Genomic DNA, 19,840 nt, shown 5'->3' with positions numbered 1-19,840 from the left:
ATAAACCACAAGAAAAACTCCAACTTAGCACCATTCACATTTTCCAGGCAATCTGAAGCCCTTTCCCATCAACAATGCTTTAAATCCCCGGATTAAAAAATGCACTGAATTTGCACAAGATGCTCCGCATTTCCTCAATCTTACAAGAGATGCATAAAATTTAAAGAGCAGAGGTTGCTACTTAAAATTTTAGCACCTTCCTCCGACATGCATAAAAATCGTAGAGCTATCTAAAATGAAGGTACCTTATGCGAAATCCTAATAAGTACATTCAGACCTATTTAAGAGGCCAGTCAGTCCCCAATTCACAATCCAAGAAGTTTTAAGGATTTGTGCTTAGCTTGAGTAGGGAAAAACTCACCATCACCTTCCTACTTAGAAGTGTGCAAAGCATGTGAAGCACTATGCTCAGTGTCTTTCTAAACTTGCCTGAGCAGAAAGAAGAATCACCTGGAACTGGACTTGACAGGGCTGGAGTAAGGCCTGAGAATCTATATGTTTAACAAGAGCCCCAGGTGATTCTCATCAGGCAAACACATGAAACAGGAGCTTTCAGTTACCAACCTTATTTATACCTTCCTGTGGTTCGCTCTACACCACTCAACATCACCTGTTAAGAGGTCAGAAAACAGATGGAAGCTTTTAGCAAAGCTCCCGTTCTTTCCACGTTTTCTAAAAATAGCACCACCACACCTACCTAATTTTGCCCACATCTAAAATAACATTCAAATGAAAAGGCTTTATAAAAGGATATTAAAGTCATTTCTCCATCCACACAGGAATAAGTAAGGCCTCTTGACACTGCTCAAGGTAATTCTCTAACTTTTGGGACTGCACACAGTTTACTGTAAAGTCTTATTCTATTACTAGTATTTACTATCAATCTTTCTGTACAGGAGGGTAGGCATTAAACAGCTATTTTAAAAATCTAACTCTACCTATAAATGAAAACAATAAGCACATGACTGAAAACAAAAGAGCAAACAACAAAATGACCCATGCTACAACAGGATATTTACTCCTATTTTCGTATTTTTAAAAAAATATTTATTTAACTTCCTTTTAAGGGGCCTCCTCTGAATACTGAGGGGGGAAAACTGCAGATTTTACAAACACACATGCCTCTCTACCTAGCCCCGGGGCTTGTAGGATTCCTTAGAGGAGCCAAACCTTGCCTCCTTCCCTACCCATTTTATTTTTTAAATTCACATTTTTTTCCCTCTTAATACAGAAAATAATAAGGAAGAAATTTAAATGGCCCATATGGAAGCGGATCTGTGGTTGCCTGGGGCTGAGGGTGGGGACATTACCTGGGAAAATGCAGAAAGGAAATTTTGGGGTTCACTGGGAATGTTCTACATTTCACTTGGGGTGCTGGTTATATATGTGTATGCACTTGTCAAAACTCATTAAAATGCACACTTAAATGAGCATATACAAATTATACCTCAAAAGAGGTAATTAAAAACTGCTTATAATCTTAACATTTTCAAAATAGTACAGAAAGGCACAAAATGAAAAGTCTAAGTCCCTATTGCCTCCAACCCTCTCGTCCTCAAAATAACCTCCAGCATCCAGTTTCCTGTGTTCCCTAAGAAAAAAAAAAAAATTCATGCACAAACCAGCTCTACAATGTATCTTTGCTACCCCCCGCCCCCGAATATTTAAAAGCCCACCTGGGAATGACAGAACCTAGAAGAAATTAGCTGTGTTTTCTTGGCTCCTTCAGCTCTCGTGGCCCCCAGGCCCCATCAAGGACGAAAGCAGCCTGAGCTGAAATTCCCATTGTCAAACACCAGTGAGGCACTGGTGGTATTTGCCTTTGGCTAACAGGGCCTTGTAAGAAGGACAAGCTCCCTTCACCAAGAGAAGTAAAACAAACCAGGAGGAGATATGCAAAAGTCCTCAGACCAGGGCCTTTAAACTCTCTTTGGCCTCCCTCCCAGCTGTTCCTGCAGGACAGTGGGAGGTCCCAGCCCCAAATTATTAGGCACACCTGTGCCCTGCCTAATTAGCTCCACAGGCTCACAGGCAGGAACACCTGCTTGGGCTGGAGGTGTGGGCTGGGGACAAGGTGTCAAGGGTCCTTTTGGAAACAGAACTCAGGTTGGTGGGAGCACAAAACTCAAAGGCATGTTCAAAGAGCAGGATTTGGTCTGTGTTAACTTGACGAGTAATGTACTTTGTCCCATAGGATGCCACAAAGAAGCCTTTTTTTTTTTTTTTTAACAGATTGAAGTTCTCAAATGCCTAATGTCCCTGGAGGCTGTCACTGAGTGGATCTGGAAGAGGGATGGGAAATTTGATTCTGAAATGGCACAGCCAGACGTGGGAACCCCTGGATTAGGCCACCTTCCACTTAAAGGCCAGTCAACTCCAAGTCTATACCCAGACCTGCTCAGATCTTCTCCAGTCCATTCTCCAGGCAGCAGCCAAATCTTACCATGTTATGCCCAGCTCATGACTTTCCACTGGCTTTCTGCTGCCCCTGGGGTGAGGATCCAAGCCTTTCAAATGGCCTATTGATCCTGACTGCCTCCCCTCCACCCCTTCCACCCCCTCCACTGTGTTTTCCCAGCCCTGTGTTATAGGCACATCTGCAGCCCTGTAGGTCCTCAAACTCACAAGCACCCTTCTCACCCATCTTCTCCGCCTCTTCTATGCCTCCCCACAGTGCTTACCCCTCACCTTTTTCCCTTCTGCATAAACAGCTGCTCCCTCCTCTCCTTGCAAGCTGTGTGGGAAGGCATGTCTTAGAATAAAATTATGTGGAAAATGGGAAGAGAGGGAGGAGAGCACTATTAAGCACCATCCCTGTTTCCTGTGCTCTTGGGTGTTTTCACACATTTATCTCAATTTGCCCTCGCAACCATCCTGTGACTTTCTCAAAGAAGTAGTGTGGCTTGACCAAGGTTCCACAACCGCCCAGTGGCAAAGCCAGGAATCTGAGTTCTGTTCCTTCTGACTGAAAAGCCTGGGGAAGAGAGCTGCAGAGCACAGGGGAGATAAAAAGAAAGGAGGAAAGAAAAAGAAGGCCACAGGAATTAAACTAACAAACACAAAGTCCTGCAAAAAAACAAAAACTCAATACCTAGCTGGTGGCTATCAAGGCCTGGGTGAATGAAATTATCTTCAGTCATTTATGCTACATTTATGCTACAAAATAAATAGATCAGGAATAGAAAGGGGCTGCTTCCCTTCTGGGCTACTGCCAGCAGTGTGTACACCAAAGTTGAGTAAAATCAGCTTAAGTTCTAAGCTCACCTTGCCTTGATGGGAAGCGGAGAGCCGATGGCCACACACGAACAGCCATGCTGAGCAGGTACACTGTGGCCACAACTGAGCTTGCTGCGCTGACTTCACACCAGTTTCCAGCAGACCTAGCAATATTTCCAGAGCTTGGAGTTTGCATAAATAAAAATGAACTCCAAACTCCAAGAGATGACTCTTGGATGTTGAAAAGAGTCTTAATCAAAATCAATGCCCAAATGGGGAGTTGAGCAATTGCAACACCCTAGGCACGGCACAGTCATCCTCATTTCAGACAATGGTGTTGGTGACTACCAACGATCCACCTCTCGTTATTGGACTGGAGTTACCGGGGGACAGAAGAACTGAGCTGTAAATGAGCCAGCATCATTCTTAGAAAAATCCTGCAGAATGGAGCTATTCTTTACAATCCTTCCCAATGCACTCATTGCTTCCAGAGTTTTATGAAGATTCTTTGTAATTCCCTTTTTAGGAGAGCACATTTTATCATTTTAATTAAAAGTGAAAGAGATTAAACCAACATTTACTAGTATCCCTTATGTGCCCAGAACTGTGCTAGTGCTTAGTAAATGTGATGTAATCTGCATGTTAATTCCAAGAGTTTATTATATAATCATCCCCATTTTACTTTTATAAAAACATGAAATTCAGAAAGGATTGGTAACCTGCCTAAGGCCACACAGTAACAAGTGACAAGAGCTGCCTCAGATCTTTTGTAAAAGGAGCTAAAGAATGAATGGATGTAAATGTAATTAAGAAGCAAACCTAGGGTTCTAATTGGATCTATATGATCACAAAGCCTACAGGCTGCCTCCCACACAGGACCTCTCAAACAGGCCTCACCAGGGGAGCAAAACTCGTGGGGCACAAGAAACATGCTTGAACTAATAAACTTATGCCCAAGTCTTCTGGGACAAGAGATGCTCTCTAAGACACATTTGAACTCTGGCACTAGGTGTAATTCATCCCCTTTGTCATGCACCAAGGAAGGCCTATCACCCTCTCTTCTTCTAGGCCCCAAACAGAAAGCATAGACATTGTCAGATCTTGTACCCAGGTCCCTCCTTCTATTCAGGGGCCTCCCACTGGAATGAGGTTCCACCATATCCAAATGGCTTGGGGTATATCCACCAACTTAGATGATTCCAAAAGCAAATGGAAATAAATATGGTTTATTGTGCCAGTTACTGAACTTCTCTGAACATTACGGTGCTGGGCACAGTGTTTGCGCATCATCTGCTGAAGGGATGGTTGAATGGAAGGGGGTCTGGGAGGATGGATAGGTCACAAACTATAGCATCTGATACGGAGAAATAGCACATTCAGACTATTTGTTTTTCCTGCCACTCCCATTATCATCAATTGGAAGGGTACAGAACCAGAGGGGGAAGGAGACTCCCTTTCTTGGGCTACATCTCAGGAAATGGGCTTTTATTGCTTATCTTCTTAATCTCCTTCCTCAGCAGTCAGTCCATCCATATCATATCCCTAGAGGCACACTGCAATAGGCATTTCTGAGCAAAGTAAAGAGAGCTTATTAAAAGCTAAAGGCCTGAGGATTTGTGGGGGCATAGCCTGTGCAGACAGGCCAGATAACTAGCAACCCGAGACATGGCTAGGGACCCGAGCTCTATCTCAGACTTGTCTCAGAGATTTCCCAGGCCAGGTCTCTCCCAGGGTCCTGCCCTAGTTCCGCCTTTGTTCTGCTTTTCTGAAAGTAATTAAAAGAAAGAATTCAAGAGCCCAAGAGAACCATGGGGTTGGCAAGTCCAAACCCCTAGGAAGGGCATACACATTCAGGGTCTTTATTCATCAGTACTTGAGAGCCAAGAGTACATTCACCCAAAGACAAAAAATGTGAACTGGTCCACAAGTGGGATAAAAGCTGACTGCTATTATTAATGACCGTGGTGTTTGGAGGACTGTTGTATTGCCACCTTGATTTTCATTTTCTGAGGGAGGTCCAGTCAAATGATCAGCAGCTCCGCAGGCTGCCAATTTCCGTCACGTTCAGGGTCTCTCAGGAACCTGCAAACCAACTTCCTGGAGATATCAGGAGTGGCCTGTATATTTCCTAACTCTTGAGCTGTGCCTCGCACCAAAGAACCAGGAAAAGGGTCTGACCTCATGGAACTCAGCCCCCACCCCAGCAGCCAGGAAAAGACAACTTTTTTTTTCTTTGTAAGATCCCACAGGATGGAGAGCAGAAGGAACAATACTATGTTAAGATGTACAATGAAAAAAATTCTCTCTACAAAAGAAGCCAAACTCCAAAGAGTATACTATACTGTATGATTTCATTTCCAGAAAGTTCAAAATTAGACAAAAGTCTCCCACAGGGTTGAGAGTCAAGGGATGCTTGCTTCTGTGTAGGAAGGATGCAATAATAGATGGAAAAAGCATAAAAGGGGCTTTGGGGATGCTTGATAACACTTTATTTTGATCTGTGTGCTGGGTACATGAGTGGTGTTTATTGGGACACCTGAGTGGCTCAGTCGGTTAAGCTCAGGTCATGATCCCAGGGTCCTGGGACTGAGTCCCGCATCAGGCTCCCTGCTCAGTGGGGGGTCTGCTTCTCCCTCTGCCTGCAGCTCCCCCTGCTTGTACTCTCTCTCTCTGACAAATAAATAAATCTTTTTAAAAAAATGAGTGGTGTTTATTTTGTGATAATCCAAGTTGTATACTCAATGCTTTGTAGGATTTGATGCACTTTATACAGACAGAAAGGGGGTTATGCTCATTGCTAGCTCCTTGCAGAATCCCATCCATGTACACTGGGCAAGACATTTTTAAAAAGAATAAACCCATAAGCCTAGTTTCTTACCTTCAAATGGTGTTCTCATGGTTTTCAAAAATCAGTCCATTTCTTTTCAGGCTGACTATCATGAATATTAGGGCCTAATCAAGCCTTTTCCTGCACTTGGCCAATCTCTGGATGGGCCAAATTCTGCCAAATTCTGCCTGGGGTCCCACAGGCAAATCAACTAAGTCATCCTCAGGCCTCCCTGGTCTGACACGGAAAGCAGAGACACAGAGCCCACAGGCTAAGTTAAGCAACTTTCTCCAGATTACACAATGAGCTGCTGGTGGGGGGCCTTGCAATTTCTATCCAAGGGCTATCACTTTTCTACTCCAGCTCATTCCACAGGGGCCAATTAATACACACTCTCCTTTGGGGAACAGAAAAACAACAACAACAAAACAAAACAAAACAAAACAAAACAAAACAAAACAAAAAAAAACGAGCCCAGGGAACTCACGGGGTAGGGTCCGTTCTCTATATGCAAGGCACACAAAGGGGTTTACCAAGTTCCTCTCCAAGAGGAAATCTGGAGAGCCAGGAAGAGGAGGAGGGAAGTGCTGAGTCTGCAGCAGGGCATTGCACACAGCCCAGTGTTTTTGTGGAAACGATGTTCTCCTAATCAAAACACAGTTGCATAAATGGACTCACTCCACTTAAAAAAGAAGAAGAAGAAGAGGAAGAAATTTAAAGCCTATAAATAGGAACCACACAACCCTGATTAATTTAGAGTTCTTTCTCCACTGTCTTTTTTAGATAGTAGCTAAAAATAAAGGCTTGAAACTTGAAATAATGTAAGCAACTAATCACACACAAGCACTGGGCTTTTCCCATATATGGCTGGGTTATTCTTCAGCCTTTGAAAAGACCAAATGAAGAGATGGCCAACAACCAAAATAATCCTTCAGACATTTGAAAACGAGGAGAAAGAACTAGAGAGTTGGTGAATGACAAACAATTGCAAGGCTCAATGGGGGTAAATGACACTGAGAGGGATTAGTTGCCATAGTACTTTAAAAACATGGGCACATGCATTTTGACACTGGACCCTTTCTATAAAGAGACTGTTTTGCCCTCTGGCCTCAGCACTAAGAAAACTACAGCTGCGATGATTTAACATAAAGGACTTAAAGAAGGAGAGAAGTGCAGGGGCATGACTGAAAATTTAATTAAGGCCCTTCTCAGTACGAAATCTGTAAGGGTGATGAGGGCACATCTCAAGGTCAGAGGAAAGGCACAGACATATGAAGAGGGGAAATGGGTAGGGATTCTAATGAGATTGGAGTGTAAATAGCAGAGGTCAGCTCTAGAGGACAGCTTTCTTATGATGGAGGGTTATTACAGTGTCTGTTGGGTCCTGCCTGAAATGTTTCTGTAGAAAGATGAACACATTCATGTCAAATAAATGCCACATAGTGGCACACAGTCTGTGTGAGACAGACTGGAAAAGCCACATTTGCACTATGTTCTATGGTTTACAAAGCCTCATCACAGACATAACCCTGGACACAAGGTAAGGCACCTGCTTTTACTGATACGGAAACTGAGGCTCCGGGACGGTAAGTGACCTAACACAAGGTGCCTGATGGGTGACTTAGTGCAGGAGGGCTGGAGTAGCGACCGGAAGGCAGCACTTCCAATGGGCAGGCTGGGGAAGTTTCACTCATAACACCTCATAGAGAGCACCAGTAGGAGTGCCAAGTTTAAGTGCACATTTTGGTTCATCCACTACCTCTCTGTGACTGTGGGCAAATAATTTCCCCTCTTCTGATTCAAATCGTCAACTGGAAAACGATAGGGCTGTCCTAGAAGACAGGAGGCAGAAGGTAGGGAGGTAAGGGGAGACCAATGTGGGCTGAGTGGGCCACCCTGCTCTTGCCCTCAGCTGTGAGCCTGTCCTCACAAACCCCAACAGGGCTGTCAGGCACTGTCACCGCTTCCCGTGTGGAGACAGCCTTCCTCTTACACACTGAAATACATAGATGGCACCTAGAGAAATGACTTCCAGAAAATAAGACTGGAAAATGTCTTCATTCCTCCAAAAACACAGTTACAAAAACTAGTGACAAGGCAACATAAATCCGAAATTTTCATTCCAGCACTTTTTTTCTCTTTCCCTCTCTATGGGATGGATCTTCCTCATGACACTTCGGATTCTTTTTCTGAAAAGCAGCCCTACTTTTTAACACTTCTAATGGTTTTCCCATGCATGCCCATAAGGCTTTTTATGTGGCTAGGGAGTCAATAATAAAGAAAAGCAACAAAAATAACAAGCATCCTTCACCAAGGGCCTATGACACGCCAGGCACCACTGCTGAGCCCTCTGCACCCATCATCTCTGATCTCTGCAACTACCACACGAGGGCGGTATTACTGTCTCCATTTTATAGAAGGGAAAACAAGGGCTCAGACAAGTTTAGGGATTTGGCCAAGGAAGGCCATCTTAATTAACTGCAGGGCTGGGATTTAAACTGTCATCTGGCCAATTCCAGAGTATGTTCTTGCTGCTTCTTCTCCATTACGAGACCTCTAGTCAACATGCTAAATGCATCCAAGACCCTGGGTGATCGGTTTGTTCATGATTTCTCATCACCATCCCCGCAGAATGGGATACTTGCCAGGTAGTCTTAAAGCACTCCTACTGAAACTCAAGGCAGCTGGGGGATAAGGAGGGTGGAAAATGGCAGGCTGAGCCGATGGTATGGTGAAGTGACCCCAAATATGTTCCCCCTGCACCACTGGGACCAGGTCCAGAATTATGACTTCATTTCCAAATCACTAACCTGGTGAGGCACAAGCCCGAGAGAGGTTGGTGGCTCGTTCATACGGTCATCACTGCTGCTGGCAATGGCGTAGCCCCTGAAAAAAGAAAACAATTAGAAGTCCTTGTTTAATAAAAGTTTATGTTTAACATCTGTGAGGATGATCTGGAGGGGGGCCATGTGAGATTTATAAGGATAATCGAAAATGCCCCCTGCGAGAGCACGAGCTAGCGAAAACCCAATTTCCATGGAAGGAAAAGAGGAAGAGCACACACAAAAAATGCCTGAGCTTTGGGGTCAGAAAGGCCAGAGCGTATGACCACAGGCAAGTTGCTTAACTTCTCTGTGCTCTGGGTCCATTAACTATAAAACAGGAATAAGACCGTTATGAGGCATAAATTAGGAAAAAGTTAAACTGCCAAGTGCAATGTTTGGCACATGATAAGCGGATTAATGTTAACTCCCTTACTCTGAGATAGTCTTGTTAAAAAACATGGGCACGTTTTGCACTGAAATTTTGAAGTGGAAAACTTTCCACCCTTAACTTCTTGAGGTGACAGGAGTGCTAAAAAAAAAAAAAATGGAGGAAGAAGATAGAACAGCGAGGAATTAATTGTTCAGGAGAATGGATGCACTCCTTCCTGAACGACAGCATGATGTTCCCTTATGGCACAGAAGACATGCGACACAGGACGTGGCTTCAGCCTACAACCAGGGCGAACAACGCAGACAGAGGGGCCAGTGTCAAGGAATGGCAGAACCTGCTCTCCAAGAGGCCACACTACACTTAGTAGGCACAGGTAGGGGCACCTGGGTGGCACAGCGGTTAAGCGTCTGCCTTCGGCTCGGGGCATGATCCCGGCATTAGGGGATCGAGCCCCACATCAGGCTCTTCTGCTATGAGCCTGCTTCCTCCTCTCCCACTCACCCTGCTTGTGTTCCCTCTCTCGCTGGCTGTCTCTATCTCTGTTGAATAAATAAATAAAATCTTAAAAAAAAAAAAAAAAGAAGGCAGAGGTAGCCCAGGGGGATGACAGAAATGAGAGGAAGTGTTAAAAAAAAAAAAAAGCTGCTTATTTTCATTTAACTGTGTTACAACTAGACTAGCTATGTATGCTACCAAGGTTGTACAGAGGTCATCTTTTCAATTGTGTAGAAAAATTCTTGAGTCATAAAATAGAACATTCAGCGTTAATTTCTGAGAATTAGAAAAATAAGTCTTTCAAAAATTCAATTCTCTCCTGCCTGTGTTACAAACAGCATAGCAGGATGATTAAAAACAGAGTTTGGAGCAACACTGTCTTGAGTGAAAGCCCAGCTTTACCACTTACCAACTATGTGAATTCCAGCAACTCATCCTCCCTAGGACTCAATTTCCCCCTCAAAAATGGGACAGGTTGGTTTTCTGATAGGTTTGCTATGAGGATTAAGTGAGTTACTTTTGCAAAGTGATTAGAACAGTGCCTACCACAAGGTAAGCACTATATAATAAGTGTCTGACAAATAAAATAAATTACAGTGTATTTGTCAGATAGGTGTAAATACCCACTTGACTTCAGTCTGCCTCCACTAGCTGACGCTTGGCAGCAGAGCCTTGGGCAGATATGGAGAGAAAATCTTAAAACTGTTTAATCATTTTTCTTTTACTTTTTTCCTTGTTTCGTTTCCTTTTCTTTCCCCTACCCCCTTCTCATGTCTCTTTTTTCTTTCCTTCTTTCTTCCTTAAAATTACTGGTTCTATTCTTGAAATTAATTTAATTTTATCTCACTTCTATTTATTACAAGATGAATTCATTCTATTGTTTATAGGTCATTAAGTAAGATCTTCTTGCTTGGAGCAGATAGGGTGTCCAGATTACAACTGTGCTAACCTTTGTATCTTTAATGTAACACATACACAGTATGGTAAACATTTAGACTACTTAAAGCCAAGGTCAAGTTGAAACAAAACATAGCAGCCTGCTCATTTCTCTATTTTCACATGCAAGCTAGTATACCATGAGTACTTAATAAATTAAAAAAAATTTTTTTAATTGGAATGGCATTGGTAGGCTAGGTAGTCATGACCAAGCCTCCACTGAAAACAAACAAAGCTGGATACAGTATTAAAACATTTGTTTGAGGGGCGCCTGGGTAGGGCAGTCATTAAGCGTCTGCCTTCAGCTCAGGGCATGATCCCGGCATTCCAGGATCGAGTCCCACATCGGGCTCCTCCGCTGGGAGCCTGCTTCTTCCTCTCCCACTCCCCCTGCTTGCGTTCCCTCTCTCACTGGCTGTCTCTCTGTCACATAAATAAATAAAATCTTTAAAAAAAAAAAACAAAAACGAGAAAAAACCTTTGTTTGAAAGCATGACAGATACCAAGGTAGGGAGAACTGCAGAGCCAAGATCTGTGAAAGGAGAGAAGCCCTTTCAACAAGGCATTTGCAAGGGGAAATTTCTGTCATAAAGTGATTGCCAACCTCCAAAAGCAGGGGCTACAGGATCAGAAGCTGAACGGTTATATGGACAGACAAACGGACTGGAAGGAAAAACTACAGCTTGAGGTCTGCCAATAAGGAGGAATCATAAAATATCCCAAGCTTTGGATTGGGACCAATGGGGGTTGCATCCTAGGACTAAGAGTGAATCAGAAATAGACAAGCCCTAATTGGACTTAAGTATTCTAGGACTGCTAATCTATACACCTAGCAGTTCGCCAGAAGGAAATATAAATCACATCATCTCTGCAATTTTTCATATATAATATAATGTCCAGTAGTCAGTCAAAAATAACAAAGCAAAAAATAATAATAATAACCAAACAGATTTGAGAAATTGGGGAAATTTAAAAACTGGATATGAGGTAATATGAAGGAATTACTTTTATTTTTATATGTAAAGTAGCAGAGATACATACTTAAAAGATACATTTTTATATGAATGACCTGCTACGTCTTGGATTTGCTTTAAAATAAACCGGTGGGAAGAGAAAAAACGTGGATAGCTATATAGATATATGATGATGGCACATATGTTGGTAACTGTTGAAGCTGGGTGGTCTATGCAATGGGGTTTATTATTTTACATATGTTTTTTCTTTCATATATGTTTGAATTTTCCACAATCAAAGGGTTTTATCTAAAAAAAAGAAAAAATACCAGGTATTGGAGGAGATAATACATAACCAAAAGCCCAAAAAACAAACAAACAAAAAACAAACCAATAGACAAGAGGAACAGAATCACAGGAGATCCAGATAATGGAGATATAAGACTTAAAAGAAAACATAATTAAATGTTTTCAAGGAATGAAAAAGAAAAAAATCACGATTTCAGCTGAGATTAGGAAATGTATAAAATAAGACCAAGGGGAACTTTTATAACTGAAACATAAATTAAAAACTCAATAGATGGTTTAACACATATTAGACACAGAAGCAGAAAGAATTAGCAAACTGGAAGATAAGCCAAAAGCAAATTGGCAGACTGAAGCAAAGAAAGACAAAATACTGGAAAATACAGAAAAGGGTGTAGGTTGATTCTGACGACTCAAAAGGAAAGAAGACAGAAAGGGGCAGAAGCCATATTTTAAGAGATAATGGCTGACAATTTTACACAACAGATGAAAAGCATCAAGCCATGGATTCAAGAAGCACTAGAGAACACAACCAGAATAAATACAGAAGTAGGTGTATCATAGTCCAACTTCTGAAACCCAAGGACGATGAGAAAACCTTAGAAGCAGCTAAGGGCAGGGAAAAAGGAAGAAAAACAAACTGTATCAGGGAAGAGAAATGAGATAAACACTCAACTCCTCAACAGCAACAAAAGCAACCAGAGACAACAGGATTATACTCTCAATGTGCTAAATGAAAATTACCACCAATCTTCAATTCTATACCCAGCAAAATTATCTTTCAAATATGAAGATAAAGTCATTTTCAGACAAACAAAAACTGAAGTATCTTGTCATGAGCATTCCTAAAGGAAATAATAAAGGGCATTCTTCTGGAAGAAGGATAATAGCCTTGGCTGGAAGCTCAAAGATACAGAAGGAAATGGAAAGTAACAAAAAAGGAAAATGTCAACCAAACATAATGAATACCACCATATAACAATCTCTTCTGGGGTTTAGAATATATACATAATTTAGGGGCGCCTGGGTGGCTCAGTCATTAAGCATCTGCCTTCGGCTCAGGGCGTGATCCCAGAGTCCTGGGATCGAGCCCCACAACAGGCTCCTCTGCTGAAAGCCTGCTTCTTCATCTCCCACTTCTCCTGCCTGTGTTCCCTCTCTCGCTGGCTCGCTCTCTGTTAAATAAATAAATAAAATCTTTAAAAAATAAATAAAATAAAATATATACATAATTTAAAAAAATGAGTGTGCAGACACTGCTACTCGTCTACCCAACATCCATTCTCCACATCTATCTTATCACAACTTTATTCAGGGAGGTAATGTGCCCAGATAAAACAACCATATTTGTCGGTCTTCCTTGCAGCAAAGGGTGGCCATGTGATACGGGAGTTAGAATCAATGGGTGAGTATTCCAAGAAAGCTCTTTAAAAGGGAGCAGCCTCAACTGAGCTGACATGTATTCTTAACTTTAACACAGAAGCAATACTGGAGGTGGAGTAGTCATCTTGTGACCACAAGGTGGCAAGCATAAGGAAAAAAGCTAAGGGTTTCTGAGTGAATGATAAGAAGGAACTTGAGTCCCTGATGGCATAACAAAGCTTTTATATCAACTCTGGACTGCCTGCCTCTAGGCTTCTTGCTGCATAAGCAAAATAAAGTCCTATTTGGTCAAGTCACCGAAGATGTTACATACAGACCAATACAATTTCTATCATATGTGATTCATGTATTGCCTTATAAATGTTCAGGACAAAGGGGATCAAAACCTACTAATAGAATAAAAGCACGAAGGTCCCTAAGGCTCTCACCAAATGTTTCTTCTTCCTTATCATCAGTTACCAAATAACTCCAGGAGAGTTCAATTCCAGAAGGATGCAGAGTAGCCCCGAAGATCATGTGACAAGTTCCCCCCCAGCCAAAGAATCAGACTGGGTTTTTCGGCCTTGTTTTTTTGAAGATAGAAAGAGCAACAGAATTCTCAGAAGAGCCAGGCTGAGAAAAGGCCAAGGGAGACGAAAAAGCTTTGTTTAAATGACCATCTCTAAACAGTAAACTCACCCTTCTGGATGCTGTAAAACAGAAACCATCAATTCCACGGCCAGGGCTCCAGCAATCATAGCGAGTCCTGGGCGGCTCACAGTGCACTGCTGGTCCAAGGTCCGGTCTCTGGTTGACTAGAGAAAAACAATCATTGATGTGTGCTCAAAGTTCTAGTCCACTCAACTGTGCTGTCTGAAGCATGAACCTCCTCCATGTTAATGCTATATAACATAACCAGATGCTCGTTCACTGGGGGCAAAGAACATTCAGCCTCAAATAATACCACTTCTTGCAAGTACCAAGAAAAACAAAATATACAACTCTGGTAACTAAATGAGGTAATGTGCTAAAAAGGAGTAACAGTTGTGAACAAATTAAAGATTAGGGGCCTAGTTGCCCCATATATGGAGTTGCATCACATGCTCTTTTAATGGACTCACATCAACCCCACTGTGCTTAGTACTTGAGTGACAGAGAGGAATAATCATTTGAATAGTGCCAATGATTCTGCCCTGCCATTCTAACTGTGGGACTGCCTGTGAGGTGGGACAATAATTTGCCTTTCCTGCACTCCTCAGTTTCTGTGTGCTTCTCACAGTGTGGACATCATGCCACGCTCAGTGTGATCCCTGGGCTGAAATAGAAGTATTTTTGCTACAACACGGTTCCAAACACAAGCCTTCATTAGTGCAACCAAAGAAATTCTAATCTTCCAACTTCAGGCAAATTAAGAGGTTGCGAGGGATAATTTTGACACTGAAATTTTCACCTTACGAACAGATACAACTTTACTGCAATTGACCCTTAATCCTACTTGTTGGTAACGATGCAATAACGGGACCAGCTGTATGTTATAACACCACTGATGAATCATCAAGTCATTCTTCACACGGAGAATATTTACCTTTTTTTCTTTATATGACGAGGCCATAAAAGCCAGTCATCCAAAAGAGGTAGGAGTTATTGAGGAACAAATTTTTAAAGAAGGGGAAAATGAAGGAAAGGGTACAGAAACACTTACGCTTTGTTTCACTGGAAATGATAAGACCATTCCTACACACTGTGCCTTGTGTGGTGGCATTAACACCACAGAATTTTACATTTGAACAGTGCTGTTCAGAGCACTTTCACATTTGACCCACCTTGCGCTATGAGTAGTCAGGTTATTCTCTCCTCTTCTGTTGGGGTTAGCAGATAAAATATGAGATACCCAGGAGAATTTGAACTTCAGATAGCCAACGAATATTATTTTAATATGAGCAGGTCTTGAATACTGCATGGGACAAATTCATACTAAAATATTATTTACCTGAAATTCAGTTAACTGGGAATCCTGTATTTTCACTTGCTAAATCTGACAACATTATGGGACCCAGCCCCATTCTGCAGAAGCACAGGCAGCCTCCGAGCATTATTTAGAATTACCCCACAAGGCAGTGTCCAAGCCTGGATTGGAAGCCAGGTCTTCAGACCCCTCACTTGATGTTCTCTTCAATGATACATGCACAGGAGATAGTGCTGAGGGGACCAGTCTATCCTGCAGTTTTCCACAAAAATGGTTGGTCACTGTGTTTGTGCTGGTTAAAAAGGAACAGCTACACAGTTGATGACGCCAATCAAGGCTCATGGTGAGATAATGTCACCCCCAAATTGGAGAATTCTTCTCTTTGTTAAAAGACAATAGTTAAATAGTCACAAAAGAAAGAGTTGGGTCTCTTTGCCCCAGTGGGCAAGACAGTTGTAGGAAATATTTCGAAGTACAAAGAAATCCACTTACATCTCCTGGGGCCACCACATCATTGCAGAAATAGCAGCCAAGTTTGTAGCCAGGGATGTTGGCAAAAAGCGATGAGCCTAGGAGGTCGGCAGGTGCCACAAGGTGACCAGAGCACAAGTCTCCAGCTCCCTGTTGCTTAGGTTTCTTCAAGCCATGTCTCATGACAACAAACGTGTCAAATCCCAAGGCAGCATTGATGACCAGCTGTGGGTTTCAAGGAATTAAAGTCTAGAGTTAAGAGACACTTACATTTTAAGCCATGGCTAATTTCATATTTGGTCAGCTTTTAAAATTTATTTTATGAGTATTTGCATACGAATGTAATTAGAGTCTAGAAGCCAGTGTTAGTAAAAGGTACCCAATATTGAGGATTTATTAAGTGCAAAACACTTGACCAGTGATTAACATTAATTATCTCATTTGGTTTCATTTAAAACCCCCAGCACACATTTCCTATTTACAGATGAGGATAATGAAAGTCAGAGTAGTTACTTCTCTAACTTGCCCAAGGTCAATCAGCTGGTAAGAGGTAAATGTCTAAAACCAAATCTTGAGAGTTCTGTCTCATCTTCCCACCATTATGCTACCATCCAACATGCCTACACACATTTTTTTAAAAAGATTTTATCTATTTGAGAGAGCAGAGAGAAAGAGAGAGAGAGAGAACACACTGGTTGGGGGGAGGGGCAGAGAGAGAGAGAGAGAGAGGGAGAAGCAGGCTCCCCGCTGGGCAGGGAGCCTGACTCCAGCTCCATCCCAGGACCCTGAGATCATGACCTGAGCGGAAGGCTTAACCGACTGAGTCACCCAGGTGCCCCAAGACGCATTTTTTTTTAATAGCTTCACTGAGATATAATTCATACACTATACAATCAACCTTCATACAGATTTTTTAAGGACACTTTTTTTCTCATTCATACTAGAACTTCTCTTAGTTGTAATTTAACTTACTCTCCTAAATTTCTGGTTATACAGAAAGTTGGGGGGGGAGAAAAGGTTGCCAGAAAAGAAAACAAAAAATCACTCACAATCTCATGGCTCAAACACTACTAATATTTTTGGATATTTCTTCCTGTTGTTTTCTCCCTTTCTCTCTCTTTCCTTCCCCTCTCTTTCTCCCTTCTTCTTGCCTCCCCCAACCCCCTCGCCAAATAGATATGTTTATATGTCTACAGATATAAACAATTCATATTAAATATATACAATACCATATCTTGCTTATTTAACATAATGTGTTATTTTCCATCTTGTTAGTTTTTGAGAACATAATTGTGCACAGCTGCATAGTATTCCATCACATTTATGTACCATGATTTATTTAACCATTTGATATTGTCAGCCCTTGAAGTTGTCACTGACCAAACAGTAGTGAATGAGACAGTCTTTGTCCTTTTGGAGCTTATGTTTTAATGTAAGTAGAATATTCCTTCTAGAGGACCTCAAACGGTTGCTGTGAAAATTAAATAGAAGATACCTATTATACTAGATGGTGGTGTGTGAGGCAAAGACAGCACCTGCCAGTGGAAGCCTTTTGGCACCATATCACCAGGTCACACACAGCACATCTCTCTTCTGGAGGGAAGGCAGATCTCCCTCCAGGGTGACGGCACATTGAGTCACAACCAGAAACGAGAGCCCCAGGATCTACACACTCTACCTTTCTTTTGCTTGCGGCAATGACGGCAGGGAGCCACCGGCTCTCCCTGGTGTCCATCAACAGGAAAACGACATCATGGCTTTCAATGAGCTGCTCCAGTTGCTCCACATCCCTGCGGGCTTGCTCCAGGGTGACGCTGGAGAAGTTCACTGGGTGTCCAGGCATCGGGATGCTCATGTTGAACCCTCTGGCATTCTGGGGAAACACCCAGATACAGAAATGTCTGAAGCAAACGTATAGATGATATCTTAGAGCCCACGTCTCCCCATAGCTACAAGCATGCATGTGTGGTCAACTGCAACCACAAATTTCTCCGTGCATGGTTTTGCTGCTTGTCCCTTTTGCTACCTTGTGCCCTGAACCTTCTTCACCTCTACATCCTAGATTATCTTGTCCTGTCATCCCTGGGTCCCTGAGCCTGGATAAAGCAGCAAGCAGAGACATATGGATCGTAGTTCCAAAGAAGGAGGTAAGTACTTCCCATCTGAGGCAAGGAGGACACTACAGAAAACCGTGCCTTTGGTTTTTCCTATAATCTGAGGCCAGGAACCTCTATCAAAGTGCCCTGTGCCTGCTCAAGTCCTCTCTGTTCAGTGGTCTCTCCCTACTTGTTCCCAAATTGCCCCCCCATTTCCTTAGTATATAATATCTCCAAATAAGATATTATAACAAGAGTATTTGATTTAATAAACTCACATAAGATTAGAATGACTGCTAGTCTTGTCTTAACCTTAGAGGTATACACACACTTTAAAAAAAGCTCTCTAAACCAAAAAACTCTACTTGCTAACTTACAACCAGAAAATCTACTTAGGAGTGTGTAGATATTTGTTTGGAGGGGACAGGTGGGGGGTGAGCAGAGTATGGTACTCAAGTCAAGCTTCATTCCCTGTCCAAAGAAGTTGTTGGGTTACCCAGATTCTCTCCAAGTGTGGGGCCTCAGGAGTTTTCATAAGGGCTTTAGAATAGCTCTATAATTTACCACTGGTCCCCTCCAGGCCCCACAATGTCTTGGCCGATTAAAAGTGAGTCACATATGGGCGTCAATGAAACCAGGGACATTAACTGTCCAGAGAAAAGAAAGTGTTCTAGAATCACAAACTGCACCCTTAATCCCCTGCATAGTGCTGACCACAGGGAGGAGTGTGAAAACATTAGTTTTTTCATTCATTTGCCAAACCCTGTCACCTACTGGAAAAACAGCTGGGGGGGGGGTGGAAACCAGATTAAGTAGGTCCTTTTACAAAGGAAAAATCTTTTTTGTGGATTGTAGCTATTTCCTCCTTATCTTAAACTTTAAACCTAATGTCTGGGGTTCAAGAAAGGGACAATAGTAGCAAAAGCAATGATATTTAAAAGAATGAAAAAAAGTTGCAGGCAAAGCAGGAAAAAACACCAGACAGAAAGGACTTCAGAAAGAGGGTTCAAAACAAGTCCATTTTAGGGGCGCCTGGGTGGCACAGCGGTTAAGCATCTGCCTTCGGCTCAGGGCGTGATCCCGGCGTTATGGGATAGCCCCACGTCAGGCTCCTCTGCTATGAGCCTGCTTCTTCCTCACCCACTGCCCCTGCTTGTGTTCCCTCTCTCGCTGGCTGTCTCTATCTCTGTCAAATAAATAAATAAAATCTTTAAAAAAAAAAAAAGTCCATTTTAACAATGAGAACACTACAGAGACAACTATCTGGACCTCATTAATTCAGTCATTAAGTATTATGCATCTACCGTGTACCAAATACTGTAAACAAGAAAAGACCACAGTAATGTCAAAACCTTACTGTCTTACTACAATTGGCAAAATATTTTAAACGGTGGTAGCTTGATTCCAAAAAGGGTATTATTTAGCTACATTAATGACATCAAGATTAAAGTATAATTACTCAACACCAGTTCTGACCTTTTCAATAATACAGATCTATACCTACTTCACTGACCTAAATGATTCTCTGCTTGCTAAAATTTCAGCCAGTAAGCCTACTTAGGACTGGCTCTCAGCCCACCATTTAGATTCACATGCCTAAGGCCAGAATTTAGCAAGTTTCAACACAGTAGTTTTCAACCTTGGCTGCACATTAGAACCACCTAGAAAGGTTTTAAAATTCCTAATGCCTAGGCTTTTCCCCAGACTATTTAAATTGGAATTGCTGAGAGTGGGCCCCACCATCAATATTTTCTAAAACTTCAAATGTGTAGGCGGGGTGAAGGATAGTTTACAGAAAGCATAATACACAGATTTCAAGTGTACAGTTGGGTGTGTTGCATACACCTATCAAGACATCGGACACTTCCATTACCCCATAATATGATTGTGTGCCCTGTTCCCATCAATCCTCACTACTCCCCACCCCCACTGGGATAAGCACTGTTGCAACCACTTTTTAAAATGCTTGATTAGTTTTGCCTATTCTAGAACCTCA

At 42.2% G+C, this 19,840-nt stretch overlaps 1 protein-coding gene across 9 annotated transcripts in view; it reads right to left on the bottom strand.

Moving 5' to 3' along the window:
• The window catches only part of ATG7 (autophagy related 7), a 250,057-nt gene that overhangs the window by 171,973 nt on the left and 58,244 nt on the right, over window positions 1-19,840 (bottom strand). For all 9 annotated transcript variants that reach the window (XM_034658783.1, XM_034658784.1, XM_034658787.1 and 6 more), the window contains 4 exons: window positions 17,427-17,621; window positions 15,770-15,973; window positions 14,011-14,126; window positions 8,854-8,929 (listed from right to left, as the gene is read on the bottom strand). In XM_034658783.1, coding sequence (XP_034514674.1) covers window positions 8,854-8,929; window positions 14,011-14,126; window positions 15,770-15,973; window positions 17,427-17,621 — 591 coding nt within the window. The remainder of the gene's footprint in view (window positions 1-8,853; window positions 8,930-14,010; window positions 14,127-15,769; window positions 15,974-17,426; window positions 17,622-19,840) is intronic.

Source organism: Ailuropoda melanoleuca, chromosome 4 (assembly GCF_002007445.2).
Source record: "Ailuropoda melanoleuca isolate Jingjing chromosome 4, ASM200744v2, whole genome shotgun sequence".
Taxonomy (NCBI): Eukaryota; Metazoa; Chordata; class Mammalia; order Carnivora; family Ursidae; genus Ailuropoda; species Ailuropoda melanoleuca.
Note: the sequence above shows the minus strand (reverse complement) of the source record. Positions and strands in the feature narration are given on the sequence as shown.